This window comes from Rosa chinensis, chromosome 1 (genome assembly GCF_002994745.2).
Source record: "Rosa chinensis cultivar Old Blush chromosome 1, RchiOBHm-V2, whole genome shotgun sequence".
Classification (NCBI taxonomy): Eukaryota; Viridiplantae; Streptophyta; class Magnoliopsida; order Rosales; family Rosaceae; genus Rosa; species Rosa chinensis.
In genome coordinates, this window is record NC_037088.1 from 54,575,431 (window position 1) to 54,591,396 (window position 15,966).

General features: G+C 38.7%; 5 protein-coding genes across 7 annotated transcripts; 3 read left to right on the forward strand and 2 right to left on the reverse strand.

Annotated features, from left to right (window-relative positions):
• The first annotated feature begins 2,564 nt into the window (after positions 1-2,564).
• LOC112182369 (E3 ubiquitin-protein ligase WAV3) lies at positions 2,565-6,682 on the forward strand. 2 transcript variants are annotated; one of them, XM_024320854.2, is made up of 2 exons: positions 2,565-3,364; positions 4,368-6,682. In XM_024320854.2, the coding sequence occupies exons 1-2, from the start codon at positions 3,137-3,139 to the stop codon at positions 6,294-6,296; spliced, it is 2,157 nt and encodes a 718-aa protein (XP_024176622.1). In that variant the 5' UTR covers positions 2,565-3,136; the 3' UTR covers positions 6,297-6,682. The 2 variants fall into 2 exon arrangements, with proteins under 2 accessions (XP_024176622.1, XP_024176621.1); XM_024320853.2 differs by having other exon boundaries at positions 2,569-3,364; positions 4,365-6,682.
• A 766-nt stretch (positions 6,683-7,448) lies between these two features.
• On the reverse strand, positions 7,449-8,202 carry LOC112182370. The gene is made up of 3 exons (XM_024320855.2): positions 8,184-8,202; positions 7,726-8,009; positions 7,449-7,650 (listed from the first exon to the last, which is right to left on the reverse strand). Exons 2-3 carry the CDS (start codon positions 7,999-8,001, stop codon positions 7,573-7,575), a joined length of 354 nt encoding a protein of 117 aa, XP_024176623.2. The 5' UTR covers positions 8,002-8,009; positions 8,184-8,202; the 3' UTR covers positions 7,449-7,572.
• Positions 8,203-9,359: 1,157 nt separating this feature from the next.
• On the forward strand, positions 9,360-10,134 carry LOC112169866. The gene is made up of 2 exons (XM_024306932.2): positions 9,360-9,592; positions 9,687-10,134. Exons 1-2 carry the CDS (start codon positions 9,360-9,362, stop codon positions 9,898-9,900), a joined length of 447 nt encoding a protein of 148 aa, XP_024162700.1. The 3' UTR covers positions 9,901-10,134.
• Positions 10,135-10,379: 245 nt separating this feature from the next.
• On the reverse strand, positions 10,380-13,337 carry LOC112199061 (large ribosomal RNA subunit accumulation protein YCED homolog 1, chloroplastic). Of its 2 annotated transcripts, none has more exons than XM_024340806.2 (3): positions 13,121-13,337; positions 11,866-12,274; positions 10,380-10,880 (listed from the first exon to the last, which is right to left on the reverse strand). In XM_024340806.2, the coding sequence occupies exons 2-3, from the start codon at positions 12,243-12,245 to the stop codon at positions 10,469-10,471; spliced, it is 792 nt and encodes a 263-aa protein (XP_024196574.1). In that variant the 5' UTR covers positions 12,246-12,274; positions 13,121-13,337; the 3' UTR covers positions 10,380-10,468. The 2 variants fall into 2 exon arrangements, with proteins under 2 accessions (XP_024196574.1, XP_024196113.1); XM_024340345.2 differs by having other exon boundaries at positions 11,866-12,594; positions 13,121-13,335.
• A 551-nt stretch (positions 13,338-13,888) lies between these two features.
• On the forward strand, positions 13,889-15,431 carry LOC112169874 (acetylajmalan esterase). Its single transcript, XM_024306944.1, has 4 exons — positions 13,889-14,171; positions 14,351-14,572; positions 14,707-14,861; positions 14,964-15,431. The coding sequence occupies exons 1-4, from the start codon at positions 13,889-13,891 to the stop codon at positions 15,429-15,431; spliced, it is 1,128 nt and encodes a 375-aa protein (XP_024162712.1).
• Positions 15,432-15,966: the final 535 nt, after the last annotated feature.

Sequence of the window (15,966 nt, forward strand, 5' to 3'; positions counted from 1 at the left end):
AAATCAAGAAGTCTTACGTTATCACAAATTAGTGACAAAGAAGCGGTTGATCTTAGCCTCAAGATTGACACTATTGGAGTTTTGTCACAAACATAATTTGACATCGTAGAGAGTAATTTCATCGGAGATATAGACATCCTTTTGCTTTGGCCCCGATCTCGACGAGTTGCAGTTGGGATTTTCAACCGAGGTTTGGTATGGTTTGGTTGCAGGATGGTGGGATGGCGATCAAGGCCTTGACTCGATGGTGGTGTGCCGGTGTAGGTGGTGCAGCGGAGGCGGCGGCGTTGCTGTGCAGGGGGCGTTGGTGTTGATGCTACAGTGGGCCTGGGTGGTGGGCTTTCTCACTGCGATTTGGGTTGGATGCTGGGCTGGACAATTCATTCGGAGCGATTGGGCCTGGGCTTTGAGATTGGGCCTTAGGTTTGTTTTTAATTTTCATGTTTTCGTTTATTGTTCTTTGTTTGTAGGATGTGGCTTTATGCCGGCAATAAGTCCCTAACCTATTGTGGTTGGGCGACGTGGGCTTTGTCCCGGACTGCGCACCTTGTGTGCCTTGTCTGCTCTGGCTAGGTGGCGAGTTCCTTGCTTCGTCAAATGGTCACGACCTCCCAGTAGCAGGATGAAACTCAGTGCTACCGGATTGTTTTTTCGGTGGCAACATAGTGGGAAAACTGAAAGTCATAGCAAATTATGGCTCCGCGTGAGCAATATCTTTCCGGTGTGTCGCCATAAATGTAAAGCGAATAGAGTAGCTAATATTGCACTCTTCGCTAATTGGTGCTTGTTAGAATACATATGTTTAGCTGAGACTCCTGTTATTATCTCAGGATGTTCTCTCAATGCTTATTATTTTTTGGTGCTTATTATTTTTTGGGGTTTAGGCATAATGTCCCCCCCCCATGTATTATGCGGTTTCATTAATGATAAAAGTATGACAAAGCCAAAGTAATAATTAATTGGTAAATCATTTGCTTATTTGATAACAGGTAGATAAATACTTTTTTTAATTGATTGTTCTTACAATTTCTTGTGAAATTATATTGTGCAAAGGGTAGAAAAAAATCAACAAAGAAGAAAAGAAATTAATGAATATTCATCTTCATGCCATGATGCTGATTTGAATTAGTTATATTTCATTTTCATGAATTATTGCCATTTCATGGGTCCTAAAAAGTCAAAGATGAAAAACTTAAAGAAATGATAGGAGCAGCAAAGGCAGAGGAAAAACAAACACAAGAGAGAAAACAAAACAAAAGAGAAATCCAACTCATGTGATGAGACGATCTCCTAATGTCAACAGGGTTGACGAGCTGGTGATGATGATGTGCACGTGTGGCATACTTATCATCATGATCATCTGGCTGTGAAAAGACTCATCAAACCCCAGATTGCATCATTAGAAAAATGCCACCATTTTGACTCATGCATGGACAACAATGATTCTTCATGATGAACGGTGATGATGATGATGCATAGCACAAGCACTACTGCACTAGGGCTCCAATTGGCCTAACCATTCATGTTCTAATGGGGTTTTTTCAAAAGGAAAAAACAAAAATTATGAACAAAAGGAAAAAAAATTATGATCCAGGGCCTCTAGATGGGATTATGGCATGATCCACTCAATGGTTTTGAGTATTAGTTTATTTGGCAAAGTGAAAAAGATATGTTCCCAGTTGAGTTAGAGAGCGAAGAAAGAGGGATTTGACAACCAGCCACTGACACTATAATATACTGCGTACATGCTATTGCTAATTCCCTTTATACGTGTAGATATGATGATGAAGAATGTCAATGAGGATGAAAACTACAAAGGGTTCATGCTGTAAATAGAGTTTCAACTTTCAACACTTTTTTACTTTCTAGAACTGTATATAAAAGTTAAAGTTACTAATTCTTGAATTCTTTTACGTTTATTTGTATTGCATCTCTTAATCCAACTTTGAAAATCCATCATTTAGTTATTTAGAGGAACATGTAGCCTATCTCGATTCATTTTTTTTTCTTCATTTTCTTATACAACTCGTGAATTTTTTTGGCAAGTAATGCCATAAGATATGTTGTCATATATTTGTATTGCGGGATACGCGGTACGGTTTATATCCAAAGAAAATGTTAGACGGCAACCATAGACCAGATCATTGTGACAAATCTTGTAGTTAGCGTTCATCCCTGTCTGCAGTCGCTTTCTGGATTCTTAATACATTCATCTATTTGCCAATACTAGCAGTTACTCGGATTTTTCTTGCAATTAATACTGAATCAACCTAGTCCGTGCCTCCATGGTATAAAATTATCGAGAGAGACATAGAGAGACCAGTCAGAAAATGCGGCATTGGAGAATTGTCATACAAATACTATGGACATTTTCTTCATGTTCCAGATGTCATACAGTTTATAAGGAAACTCAAAGGGAGTGAAAAACTTGGAAAAGTAGGATCTTTTTTTTTTGTTTTTGGTCTGAGAAAAGTAGGATCCTCCATAAATGGTATTCAATGAAAATCTCTTAGATAATAATACAAAGCAAGCACTTTTCTTTTATCCTCTGTATTCAACCAAAACGTGCTTTTATCAATGGCCCTTTTACCGTTCTGAACAGCTAAGCTAATCTCAAGCTCCTCTGCTACTTTACCCCCAATAATAAACCAAGGTCAACATCCTCAAAAACACACACAAGCCTCTCAAACACACCAAGCAAACCAAAACCCATCTCTCTCTCTCTCTCTCTACCTATCTTGCTCTCTCTTTCTCTCCCATGACGGCCAAGAACGGCAAGGTGACTGGTTCTGGTCTCCTCCATGTCTCAAACCCACAAGAGGACTCAGCTCATCTCCTTTGACATTTTAAAGCCAAACCCAAGTTGTTACCACCATTAATAATCTGTCTCTCGGTTTTCGTGTTCCCCATTTCAACTTTTCTTTAAAGCCCATTCTCTCTCTCTCTCTCTCTCTCTCTAGAGAAAAGAGCCAAAGCAACTTAATATAAGCACTTTGAGATCTGGGTTTTGTCGAAGTTTCAGTCTTTATTAGCTGTCTTGTAAATTTTATTGAGCTTGAGGCTCAAAGTCATAGTCTTTGGGGTTCTGGGTTTTGGTTCTGAGCTTGAAATCTTGAACTGCAAAAAAAAGAAAAAAATGGGAAGCAAATGGAGGAAGGCAAGGATGGCACTGGGTCTGAATCTCTGTGTGTATCTGCCCAAAACACTAGAAGACTCATCTCCTTCCTCGCTGGACTCAGAAGAGAGATTGTCTGATGCTGCTCTGCTTTCACCAGCCAATTTGGGCTCATCCAGGCCCCCCACACCATCACCGTCCTCTTATGGCCTGAAGCTCTCTAGAAGTGGGAGCAAATCTTCTTCCAAGGTTTGTGTTTTCATCTCATTATCAAATATTGAAATGGATTCTGTACTTGTCTGTGTTTATGATTGATGGGTTGTAATAATTTTGAGCTAAACTTCAGCTAGGCTAAGCTACTTATTGGTCCATGGTCTATGATTAATAGCCTTCAAAATTTACAAATCTAGCCTTTGATTGGTGATATCAGATTTTAGCAGATTTTGGGAGCGCAATGATTTGTACATATAGGGAATTATTTAGTCATGTTAGTTTTTCCTGTTTGAGAATGAGGGTTTAATGCACAAGTCACTATCAGCGCCATTATTGTTTGCCTTGATGGTAAAAGAAGACTAAAGAGTTTACCTTTCCTTTTTCTTCTTCCCATAGAGAGAGAGAGGATAAAACAAAGTGGGTTGCTTGGCCACTTGCTGGCCTCATCTCTTTGACTGTTAATTTGCAAGCTTTCTGGCTTTTGAGTTTCATCAAATGTGTAAAAGTAAAGGGGAAAGTTGTATCATAAAGCAAAACCTATGATTTCCCTTTTATTGAATGAATTCAGATTGAAAGCTCAGGCTCTTGGATTCTCAAAAACCATTTGAACCCAGTTTAGAATTACTTTACTAATGGTTTCTTGTTAGTCAATTTGTTCTTTTATACCCTTCAAATTACCATCAAGTAACTTGAATTAGGGGAGGATCTTTTGATTTATTATTCTTCATTTTCAAGGGGTTAAATTGAGCAAATTTTGTATATTGATTTCCATCATAGTTTTTGCTTCTTTCCCATAATACCCCTTATGTGTTGGATACCTAACATTGACTTTTTTCATCTAAGTAGGTCTATCAGGTTATCACTTCCGTTGTCTTTTCTTTGTCTGTCAGTGTTAATTGTAAATGTTTAGGCTAGCCTGTATCAAAGGGTATCCCTTGTGACATTGTCCACCAGAGATTGATAAAATGATAAGTTCCGGTTGACATAGTTAATTGGTTTGCTTATACTTCTCTCTTGCACTTGTTTATGTTTTCAGCAGACTTGCTCGATATGCTTGACCAAAATGAAACAAGGAGGTGGCCAGGCTTTATTCACTGCAGAATGTTCACATTCTTTTCATTTCCACTGCATTGCATCAAATGTAAAACATGGCAACCAAATCTGCCCAGTTTGTAGGGCAAAATGGAAGGAAATCCCTGTGCAAGGTCCCACTGCGGACCCTTCCCCTGGAAGGGCACCTATTGGTCCAGTAGGTTGGCCTCAAAATGATGCTTTGATGACAGTTGTTCGCCGGCTACCTCCTCCTCGAAGAGACTTGAGCCAAAGGCACATTGTGCCACTGTTTCCTGCTGCTGAGCCAGGCATATTCAATGATGATGAATCCTTGGATCACCAAACTGTGGCTGCTGAGAGAAGCTCTTCCAATAAAAATTCTGCAGATGAAAATTTTTTTAGAACAATAGAAATAAAAACATACCCTGAGGTTTCAGCTGTTACAAAATCCGAATCTTTTGACAACTTTACGGTTTTGGTCAATCTGAAAGCGGCTGCTTCTACTACAACACAAAATCCTAGCAGAAATCAATCCAGCTTGCCACAATTTTCTCAGAATCGTCGTGCTCCAGTAGACCTGGTCACAGTGCTTGACATCAGTGGTAGCATGGCAGGAACTAAGCTTGCATTGCTGAAACGGGCCATGGGTTTTGTAATACAGAATCTTGGCTCCAATGACAGGCTGTCAGTTATTGCCTTCTCTTCGACAGCTCGTCGCCTCTTTCCACTCCGCCGAATGACCGACACTGGACGCCAGCAGGCTCTGCAAGCTGTCAACTCTTTGGTTGCAAATGGGGGGACCAACATTGCCGAAGGCTTAAGAAAGGGTGGCAAGATATTGGAAGATCGGAGGGGAAAGAATCCTGTTGCCAGCATAATACTGTTGTCTGATGGTCAGGACACTTATACTGTCAGTGGGTCTGCGGCAAACCAAGCTCAACCAAATTATCAGTTGCTCCTCCCTTTGTCTATTCACAGTGGTGACAACACAGGCTTCCAGATTCCAGTGCATGCATTTGGGTTTGGTGCAGATCACGATGCATCATCGATGCATTCAATTTCAGAGATATCTGGAGGGACCTTTTCTTTCATTGAGACTGAAGCCGTTATCCAGGATGCATTTGCACAGTGCATTGGGGGTCTTTTGAGCGTTGTGGTACAAGAGTTGCAGGTGGAAGTGGAGTGTGTGAATACGAATGTCTGCCTTGGTTCACTAAAGGCAGGAAGTTACCCAAGTCGTGTAATGGTTGGTGGACGTAAAGGGTCTATTGATGTTGGAGATCTATATGCTGAGGAAGAGAGGGATTTTCTAGTTTCTGTTAATGTCCCAGCAGAGTTTTCTAGCAATCTAACATCATTGATCAAGGTGAGATGCATTTACAAGGATCCCTTAGCTAAAGAAATGGCAACATTAGAGAGTGAAGAAGTTGGAATTGAGAGACCTGCAGTGGCTGGACAAGTAGTAGTCTCAATAGAAGTGGACAGGCAACGTAATAGGCTCCACGCTGCTGAGGCAATGGCACAGGCACGAGCTGCCGCTGAGCGGGGAGACTTAGCTGGTGCAGCTTTAATCCTTGAAGATTGTCGAAGGGTATTGTCAGAGACCGTGTCAGCAAAATCTAATGACCGCCTGTGCGTAGCATTGGATGCCGAGCTCAAGGAAATGCAAGAGAGGATGGCAAGTAGGCATGTATACGAGGCATCTGGTAGGGCATACATTCTTTCAGGACTGAGCTCACACTCATGGCAAAGAGCAACAGCAAGAGGTGACTCCACTGACGGTTCAAGCCTTGTTCAGTCCTATCAAACCCCATCAATGGTTGAGATGCTTACTCGATCTCAGGCTATGTTGTTGGGCAGTCCATCAGCTCAGAGGCATATCCGACCATTATGTTCACAACCGAAGCCGAGGTAATCATATAGGATTGCTGAGTACTCATCCCTCTCTTGATTTTGAATTTTATTTGGGTGGGGAAGATAAAAAAAAAAGAGATAAGGAGAGGTTTTTTGGCTGTGATTTTGCTCCTGCCTTGTATATGTAAATCAATAAGAAAAAAGAGGACATGGTGAAATGGGTATATTGGGAAAAGGAACACTAGGTAGGGTTTATTAAGATTATGTCTTGTTTATTGTGTTGTGGGGGTGGTGTACATAAGTTTCTCTCTGAGAGAAATGGGTACAAAGTTTGTAATTGCCAGAATGGTTTGGGTGAGCTCTTCACCTAAAGTATAATGTACCTCCTCTCAATTCATTTGACAAAGTTTTGCCATTTCAATGCATGAGTAGGTGGAATTTGAAGTCCATCTGTGTGTGGATGCTTTACATGTAACAGTCATGTATGGAATGCCATCTCTGCCCTTTCAAACCAGAGAATGGGCTCGATGATATACCAGTTATTGTCAATACTCCAGAAATTTAAGGGTACATTCACTTTTTGCAATACTGACCGAATCATAACCAAACATTGTTACAGAAATGCGTCACCTATTCTTGTTAAGCTCCGCTTCTCTCGTCTCTTCTGTCAACCCCATAAGCTCATTGCAGACTGATATTTGAAAGATTTGGTACTTTCACAGCGTATACGCTAAGAAGAAGAGGCAAAGATGAAAATCGGGAAACACAAGCGCATTCCTAAAAACACGAGGGACTTGCATACAAATAATCGATGGGAATGAAAGTTCGCCCCTTCTACAAGTGCACCTACAACAGGCAACACTATATCTAAACTAGAGACACCAGCTTGAAATTTAAACTTTTTTGAGTACCCAGTACTGATTGAATGCTACTGAAACATTGGGGTCATGGTAGGCAACTAATTTACTCCAACTTCAGTAACTATTTGGAGCCCCAAACAATGTTGTCAGCAGCAGCTGGACCACTGTTTCAACATTTTTGGTCCTTGTCGCTCCCCATTGCCCCGGTTTTGTGACTTTGTCAAATTCAACAGCTTCTGTTTTCTCTGCAACTATGGTCCATCTACAAGTTGGTACTGACCGCTGTTTCAATTATTATATCACTTGCAGCATTCACATAATTCACAGTACAAGGTAAAAACACAAGCAAAGCAGAGATAAAAAGCTCGTCAAACATCAAGCGTGGTGTCAAAACTGATATCCATTGAGATCAGTGCCATTACAGTTACACAAACCCAACACAACTATTACAAAAAAAAAACCCGACACTAACACAAACTAGTGTGACTTATCTTCATTTGGGCGCGGAATCCTCTTGTAATCGTAGTTGTTAATGTCCACCTTCTCGTGCAAAGCCTGTAAAATCGAAATGAGACCACAAAAGCTACAAAGCCGCAATGGGGGGCCATTCAGAAAAAGCACACTTGTTACCTTGAGCTCTTGGTCGAGTGAAATCTTCTTGGGGTTGTAGGCGTTTAGAGGTCCGGTTCTGGAAAGAGCTTTGCGGGTCTCGATGATCTCCCATTCCTGGTCGTCCTTGAACTTGGCGATGTCTTTGCTGCCTTGGATGAGATGGGCGAGGCCGACGGCGCCGAACACGGTGAGGGAGATCATCGGAAGTCCGTACCGGATGAACGGGTGCCTCCTGCCCCATCTCTTGAACGATTTATTCGCCGACTCTACTTTTGCTCTGTCCACGCTTGTCATCTCTTCAACTAAAACCATTAACAAAGAATAAATGAAACAAATTAGAAATCATGGTAGAACAAATCCAAAACAAACCCAGACCCAGGTCCCTAATCTTTCCTCCTCGAAATCTCACATCAAATCCAGAATACAAAATCCCAAATTATATGGCATATAAACTCCGTAAACCCAACCTGTCTTACTTGCCCCACCAGTATTAACGATGAAGATCGATGCCAGCCTTCAATCGAACGCACTACAATATCAGAGGCGTTTTCTTTATTGGATTCAGTAAACTCGAGAGCAAAACCTGCATATCCTAAATCAAGCACTGTTTTTATTCATTGCGTTCGAGGGCAACATAGTCATTTACCTGTTTGTACATAATTCATGTTTCTCGAACAATTGCTTGTACATAATTCGTGTAAACACAAGATTCGACTAAGTGATGTTTCATGTGTTTTGATATATAGTTCTAAAAACTAATGCCAAAATGATTGAGTCCTGAAACTTTAGCAAAAAAATGAGCACTGAAAGTCTGAAACAATTATTAGGAACATCATATTGATCGACCGGGATAACTGAGATGAGGTATTGTGGTAAATTTACCTCTAATATTTTTCATTTCTAAGTTTTTTTTTTTTAAATAAAAAATTTCTTCTCTCCTTTTATTTAATTTCAAAAAGAATATATACCATATATTAACACATATATTAACACAAGATCTCCACACATGCAATGCAATGCAACCTTACTAGGGACCTTGGCATTCCATATAGCTGCCCATAATTTCTTATAAGGATCAGGGTGTGCATGGAGACCCAGAACCAATCCCAAAGCTACATCTCTAGCCATATAATATGCACTATTAGTTGAAATAAGTGAAATCTTTGGTTAAACAAATTATATTGCTCTAGTCACTAATTAGTGAAAACTACACATTAATTTATTCTGACACTCACGTGAAATTGGTGAAAGGTTATTACGTGGTCGCTGAACCTAATTTAATGTCCATACCGGTCAATATTTCTTAACTGACACATACATTTTCACGTGAAATTAATCAGAATATTGACTGTTAACTGTAACTTAATAAAGTTTAGTCTCTATATTGATTTTGTCGCCCAGTCTATTATAAATTAATACGCTAAACTTCTTCCAATATACATGAACTCTTACATAGAAATATCTCTTACGTCATGGTTTCAATCTATTTCTAACTAACACATACATTTTCATGTGAAATTAGTCATAGTGTTGACTGTAACCTAATAAAATTTAGTCTCTGTATTGATTTTGTCGCCCAATCTATTATAAATACAGCATAAACGTACTTCTTCCAAAAGCATGAACTCTTATTTAGAGATATCTCTTAAGTCATGGTTTCCAAACAATTTGAGATTGTATGTCATTATTCTCCAGAACAGATCTTTTTATCAGACTCCGACACTCCATTCAGGAAGTTTGAACACATCCTTGAACACATATGGGGTCATGGGGGTTGCATCCTTAACATTATTCAAGGAAAATTAAGTTGTCTGAATAGAAACGGGTGGTATGGGAAAATTGGAGAGCAGAAGCTACTCGGCGGAGTGTGCTCTAACTGGCCCTGGTATTCATCTTTACATTTGAGCTTCCATTTTGTTTATATACGATCTTTACAAGGAAGCAATATTTTTGATCTAATTGTGTTTAATATTCGACAGGAAATTTGGCCCTAACTGTGTGGAGAGGGTATACGTACATCGGCCAGTTGGGCAGCCACCACTGTTCGGAAAGGTTGTGTTCCGATCAGTACTCATGCCGGCGCTGGTCCTTGAGGGCAAGGATTTGCAAAAGTATCTGGTAGATGGTTATCCGATATGGTGCAAAAAATATGACAGAAAGAAGGCTCAGCAAAGTAGACAATTAGAACCCTAGTTAGTTTTGAAAATTAATTTTATCATCTTGATTGTTGACTGGCTAGTTTTGTGCGAGGAATAATTAGTGGGATCGATCGATATTAGATTACTTTAAGATTTTTTTGTGACCAATTTTCTGGTCACTTCTTATGGGATATGGATTATGTGAATGGTATTGAGGATTTAACTTGTAGAATTCGCTTTATGAAATGTTCATAAAATAGATTTGAGCAGTTGCAATGTATGTTGTCCATCCAGATATGTTTATACAAATTACTGTTACACACGTAGAGTTGTAATGAAACAGACCAAGGTGAAAACCCTCGAGTTTCGTTATAAAGATGAAACGCCGGCAGTTGCCAAATCCTCCATGAAAGAGAACTTAGTCCTATGCTAAATTTGTACCCAAAGAAGAGGCACACAAGTTGGTTATCTTAAAGAAATGAGTTTTGGTTTCATGTATTTAGCAAGATAATAGAAAAAAGAACTCCAAAAACAGAAGGATATATCGAGATGGTAATTCTATAAGACATGAGCTTGAACAAACGTACTCTGTTGTTTTCTGAAAAATATACATGAAATTTAAGTTATTTTTGCTGCATTTGCTTCTTTAAATTTCCAAGAGGTCCAAAAGTAGTCTTCTTTACCTCCTCTTTGCCACAAATACAATTGCTAGTGTTCAAATTTTTACCACAATTGAGACACAGACCCTTGCAATTTGGATTACATGTTGCAGAGATAGTAATCTCCAGATGTACCGAGTCTCTTATGTGCTTTGAAATGTCTATTTGTTTGTCCTCAGGGCGGAAATACAGCTGATCCTCGAAATCAATTGAGTCGTCATCATCTTCCTCCCCTTGGTCACCAAATCCAGTATGAGTTTTAACCTTGTCTCCATATATCACTCCCATATTGATGATATCAGGTTCTTCTACAGGTTCATCAGTTAGGAGAAGTGAAAAGTTGGAGAAGATGGACTCAGCTGCTGGGTCACCACACCTTTCACACAAACATGAAATGTTTTATCAGCGTGGTTTTTTAATAAATGGAAATGCGGGAAAGAAATAATTACATTTTCTTTCATCTTTTACCCTTTAATTCTCAGATTTCATTACAATATCAAACTTATTTGCACCAACCTGCTCACAGTTGTTTGAAAATAGAACCAACATTCCTTGGCAGGAGAGGTGAATAGATATCCTCTTATTACATCTATATTTGACTCCCGTTACCCCAATTTCAATCTAACATGTAAAGCTCATTGGCTTTCCACCTTAAGTAAACTGCTGATTTCCACCAGTGAAGCATCTGCTACCTACTTGAATGTGTTTCTACAGCTGACCTAATAGAGGTGTTATCAGATCAAACATAAATGTCAGACACACATCCTAGTCTCTAAACCAAAACTGTCTTGTTATTAGCTAATTACAGTACTACGAGTTAAACTAACTAAACTGATTATTCCACACACAGGGATTTGACTACCACCTCCTATCTCATACATAGAGTGTTTAGATGAAGACATATTTTCTTTTCCAAATATATTCATGCAGATCTAACCAACATGGTCAAAACAGCACTAGCAAAAGTGAATTTGACATGTAATGAAAAATTAGCTTAAAAAATTGCAAGTGCATAGACATGGGGCACACATCCTAGTCTCTAAAGTCTAAACCAAAAGTGTCTTGTTATTAGCTACAGGACTACGAGTCAAACCAAGGACAACTAAACTGATTATTTCACAGACAGGGATTTGACTACAACCTCCAATCTCATACAAAGAGCATTTCGATGAAGACATATTTTCTTTTCCAGATATAGTCATGCAGATCTAACCAACATGGGGATCAAGACAGCACTAGCAAAAGTGAATTTGATAGGTTCTGAAAAATCAGCTTAAAAAATTTCAAGTGCAAAGACACGGGCATATCAAAAAGTGAACACAATACAGTGCATAACAGGGAAATAAGCAATTAGTGCGTACCTGTTGCAAGTCAATGTGATAACAGTTTTGATGATCCCATCAAGCCTCAACTTCTGCTTCCTCCTTGTGATGTCAATAGAGATCTGAACTGGTGTGCCATTTGGATAATCCTTCACAGCTTTAGTGACCCGTAACCCCATCACCGAAGCCCTAGATTTGGAGACCTCTGTAGAAAGGTTTCCCAAGCCAAGCCTCTCTAATGTTGTACAGTACTCAACATGTGTTATCGAAGCGTTTCTCTTGTAAATAACAGCCCCTTCCCAGGGTGAATCTATATCTTCACCATCTTCATTTCCTTGATCACCCAAATCAAGAAAAACTGTGTCCTCATCAGTGAAGGATTGAAAATTGGGTTTTGTGCAATTGATCACAGTGGACATTGAAATACCATTTGGTTTCCTTCTCAACCCTGTATGGATATTCTCAGTAATGCAAGATGGATACTTACATTGAATAAAGGGAAAGTATGAAACTTTAGAAGCATTCTCACAAGATCTTAACTTAGAAACGCTGTGTTTGTTAAAATAAGAAGAGGTGAGTATGGAGGATGAGGTTACAACGAATGACATTTTAGTCTTCAAACTCTGTCAAGGCCTCTAATAACTACGACAGGGAATGACGCATGCTGTGAAATGCTGGATATTAACAACTATTCGTAGCCTGTAACAATATGGCCCTAATAGGATTAGTCGAGTACGAAACTCTGGAAGTGAATTGGCACAATCATATCTGCAAGAGAGTAAGAACTAGTTCAGACCAAAACGAAAGCCCAGATAATGATAATCACAGTAGAGCCAATTACACATTAAATAAACTTGGCCCATATTGAAACACCAGATAATGAAATTTTCACTGAGCAAAGTAAACTGCAGGGTGCAGTTTGAAGAAGACCCAAGAGACAAAACATGAACAAAACTTTCCCTCAAGATTCTTTTCAGTAATCAAAATGGGGTAAGCTGTCAAGAGAAGTCTGAAAGGAAATTTGAGCTAGGCATTTCAACAAACACCTTAGGCACAAGAAACCCAAGTCTTCTACTTTCTAACAATTTGAGATTGCTTAACACCCAGAAAGTAGTAATCTTTCAAGTAGTTAAATAACTCCAAGCACAACAAACCCAGAAACTAAAATGAACTAAGAAGATGGAAAATCTACATAAGCATATGTGGGTAGAAAGAGAGATTAAATTACTGAAATGTGAACCCAAATGCGTGAAGAAGAATATGTAAGAAGAGATAGGGAGAATAGAGTACTTACAGTGACCATGAAAGCTATGTTCTTTGGTAGAGCAGAGAGCTAAAAGATAAAAGAGAAGATGTGTAGCAGCTCTGCAAATATGCAAAGCTTTGCTTCTTTGCAAAGAGGTAAAGAGTCGCTAATGTGAAATCACTATTTGCGCTTTAGTCCTGGTTTTCAGTCGAATTTGCTTTCAATCTCTCTCTTTTTTGTTTTTTGATACAAAAAAATTTACATCACAAAACTAAAGAGAAAAGTCCCGAAGGCAACCAGAGTTAAGTAAATCAAAACTATTAACTAGAGCTGCTGAAGGAGGCAACTAGCTGCACATCCAAGATTGAATTTGTTTTCATCCTCTAAATACTTTTATTGATTTTAGGGTTATTATATATGAAATTTGGGATTTATCTCTACTCTAATTATATAAATGCATGAAAAGTTGATAACTGAAGTCCTGAACTCTGTATATTTTGATCACAACCGGAATTCAAAGTGTTTCATTCATCTCAAATGTTACTCAACGTCAAACTTACGTTTATTTGCCATAAATTAATGCACATGCCTATTTTTCATTGACAATTTTGATATTTACCACTTATAAATGGTTCTTTTACTTATATGGTACTTTTTCATGTTTTTGAGTTAAGCGGTTTCATTTTATCTTAATGCTTCCTTCAATTTTATGCGTTACTATTATTTTAAAGCTGTAATAATTACCGAGTTCTAGTTGGTCCCAAAGTTATGATTTGTGGCATAACTCAAAACAAAGCATTGTTTCTCCTCTCCTCGATGGCAACCAAAGCAAGCCTACTTTTCATGCTTAGCTCCTTGTTTCTTCTTTGGAAGTTAAAAGTTAACTCCTTGTTTCTTCTTCGGAATTTAAGCAATGCAGCATCATTGAAAGCTTGTAACTTGGAAGCCATATATCAATTTGGGGACTCGTTCTCCGACACCGGAAATGCGATACGTGAAAACAAAGCTCTAGAGGCTACTAAGCTCCCTTATGGCTTAAATCTTCCCAGGGAACCAAAAGGTCGATTTTCCGACGGGATGTTGGTTATAGATTTTGAAGGTAAGGTTATCTAACTTGCTAATTAATTAGTTATATATATATCTATATATATATATATATATATTTTTTTTTTTTTCTTTCTTTTTTTCGAAGATATGTCTTGTGTATCAAATATATGTGCATGGAGGTCAATCTTTGTTATCGATCTCCACATGAACAATCCCCATTTACATTTGCAGCACAAGCAGCTGGGCTTCCATTTCTTAAACCATATTTGGGTCAGGAAGCGAAAGATTACCACAACGGAAAGAACTTTGCTGTTAGTTCTGCTAGCGTTTTGCCAAAAGGTGTTCTTAAAGAGAAATCAATATTCTTCCCAGAAACAATGACAAACTTTACGCTACATAAGCAAGTGGATTGGATGGCCACTTACTTCAATGAAACCCCCTATTTTAGTAAAGGTTAGACTCCCTTCCATTTTTGATCGATCCATGCGTGATTGTATATCTATTGTATATATGATCTACATTTATGTACCGTAGCACTTTCCATCTAATACCTTGATATTTATTTTTGGTTTATGTATGATGAACAGACCGCGCAGAGAAGCTAAAGAGGTCACTCTTTTTCATCGGACCAATGGCACATGGTGATTATATGTATTCAATGGACTTGAGTCGTAAATCTTCAGAATGGGTAAAGAGCAATTTGGTTCCAGATATCGTCCAAACCATCAAAGAAGCTGCCACAGTATGTTAATTAGTTTCCTTAATTAAACTTCTATTACCACTTACTTTCTTTTTAGAGCAGGTTAAATGATAATGCTCTTTTGAACTGCTTTTTAATTTTTAGAGGGTCATTGCTTTTGGTGCTGTGAAAGTGGTCATCCCAGGAATATACGCATTTGGTTGTTTTAAAGCTCCAGGTTATAATGTATCGCTATGCGACCAGGGCAAAAATAGTGTTGCAACCACTCACAACGATCTGCTTCGGAGAGCAATTGAGGAGTTAAAGAAACAACACCCTAATGTGACTATTGTATATGCAGATTATTACAGTGCATTCATGTCCTTCTTCCCCAAGGCACTTAGTCTAGGGTTTGAACCTGCGAACAAGCCATGCTGTTTCGGTACACATAAAAATGGTCCAGGACATGGTTTTAACCCGGATAACATGTGTGGAAAGCCTGGAGTACAATCTTGTGCTAACCCTGCTAAACGAATCAACTGGGATGGTAGTCATATGACGCAACATGCATACAGGTTAATAGCAGATTTGATAATTCCTGACATCGCAGCCAAGCTTAAATGCAGTGCATAAGTTACTAAGTAGTTCTTTAATTTGTATTTGAAATGAAAAAGTGAGCAAGTTTTATGTATGTAACTAAGCTGAGAGATTCTGTTAAGACATGAAATTTCATTTTTCCTTAATGAGAAGGCGATTTTTAATATATATTGCATGAATGTATTGCATCTAGTGTCACTAGTTTCATAAATTTGGCCATCATTTCTGTGCATAATATTGAATACATTCAACTTTCATTTTGTATACTGAAACTTTTAACTTTGCCACTATTAGTTCTTTGCTGGATTTCTCCCTTTTGATTGCACCCTCTTCACTTGACCGGAGCAGATCGATCACCATATATAGTTCCAATTTGAGCCACCAGGTATTGGACTGTATAGAACCTGTGGTGTTTTTCGAACTTGAGTTGTACTGCTTTTTGAGACAAATTTCGTCACCTCCCCGCTAACCAAATCTAAGCCTAACTTGTAACAGTACTTGGTTTAAACCAAGTTTTGTTACAAGTTCTAGGCTTAGATTTACTATAATATCATTGGGACTTAATGCACTT

Excerpts from the sequence above, each read along its gene's own strand:
- LOC112182370 (XM_024320855.2), bottom strand. The coding sequence starts at position 8,001 with ATGACAAGCGTGGACAGAGCAAAAGTAGAGTCGGCGAATAAATCGTTC. Across the intron at positions 7,651-7,725 it reads CACTCGACCAAGAGCTCAAG|GCTTTGCACGAGAAGGTGGA; the intron begins GTAACAAGTGTG and ends TCGATTTTACAG.
- LOC112199061 (XM_024340345.2), bottom strand. The coding sequence starts at position 12,434 with ATGTCATTCGTTGTAACCTCATCCTCCATACTCACCTCTTCTTATTTT. Across the intron at positions 10,881-11,865 it reads ATCACATTGACTTGCAACAG|GTGTGGTGACCCAGCAGCTG; the intron begins GTACGCACTAAT and ends TTTGTGTGAAAG.
- LOC112169874 (XM_024306944.1), top strand. The coding sequence starts at position 13,889 with ATGGCAACCAAAGCAAGCCTACTTTTCATGCTTAGCTCCTTGTTTCTT. Across the intron at positions 14,573-14,706 it reads AACCCCCTATTTTAGTAAAG|ACCGCGCAGAGAAGCTAAAG; the intron begins GTTAGACTCCCT and ends TATGATGAACAG. Across the intron at positions 14,862-14,963 it reads CCATCAAAGAAGCTGCCACA|AGGGTCATTGCTTTTGGTGC; the intron begins GTATGTTAATTA and ends TTTAATTTTTAG.
- LOC112182369 (XM_024320853.2), top strand. The coding sequence starts at position 3,137 with ATGGGAAGCAAATGGAGGAAGGCAAGGATGGCACTGGGTCTGAATCTC. Across the intron at positions 3,365-4,364 it reads GGAGCAAATCTTCTTCCAAG|CAGACTTGCTCGATATGCTT; the intron begins GTTTGTGTTTTC and ends TTATGTTTTCAG.
- LOC112169866 (XM_024306932.2), top strand. The coding sequence starts at position 9,360 with ATGGTTTCCAAACAATTTGAGATTGTATGTCATTATTCTCCAGAACAG. Across the intron at positions 9,593-9,686 it reads GTGTGCTCTAACTGGCCCTG|GAAATTTGGCCCTAACTGTG; the intron begins GTATTCATCTTT and ends AATATTCGACAG.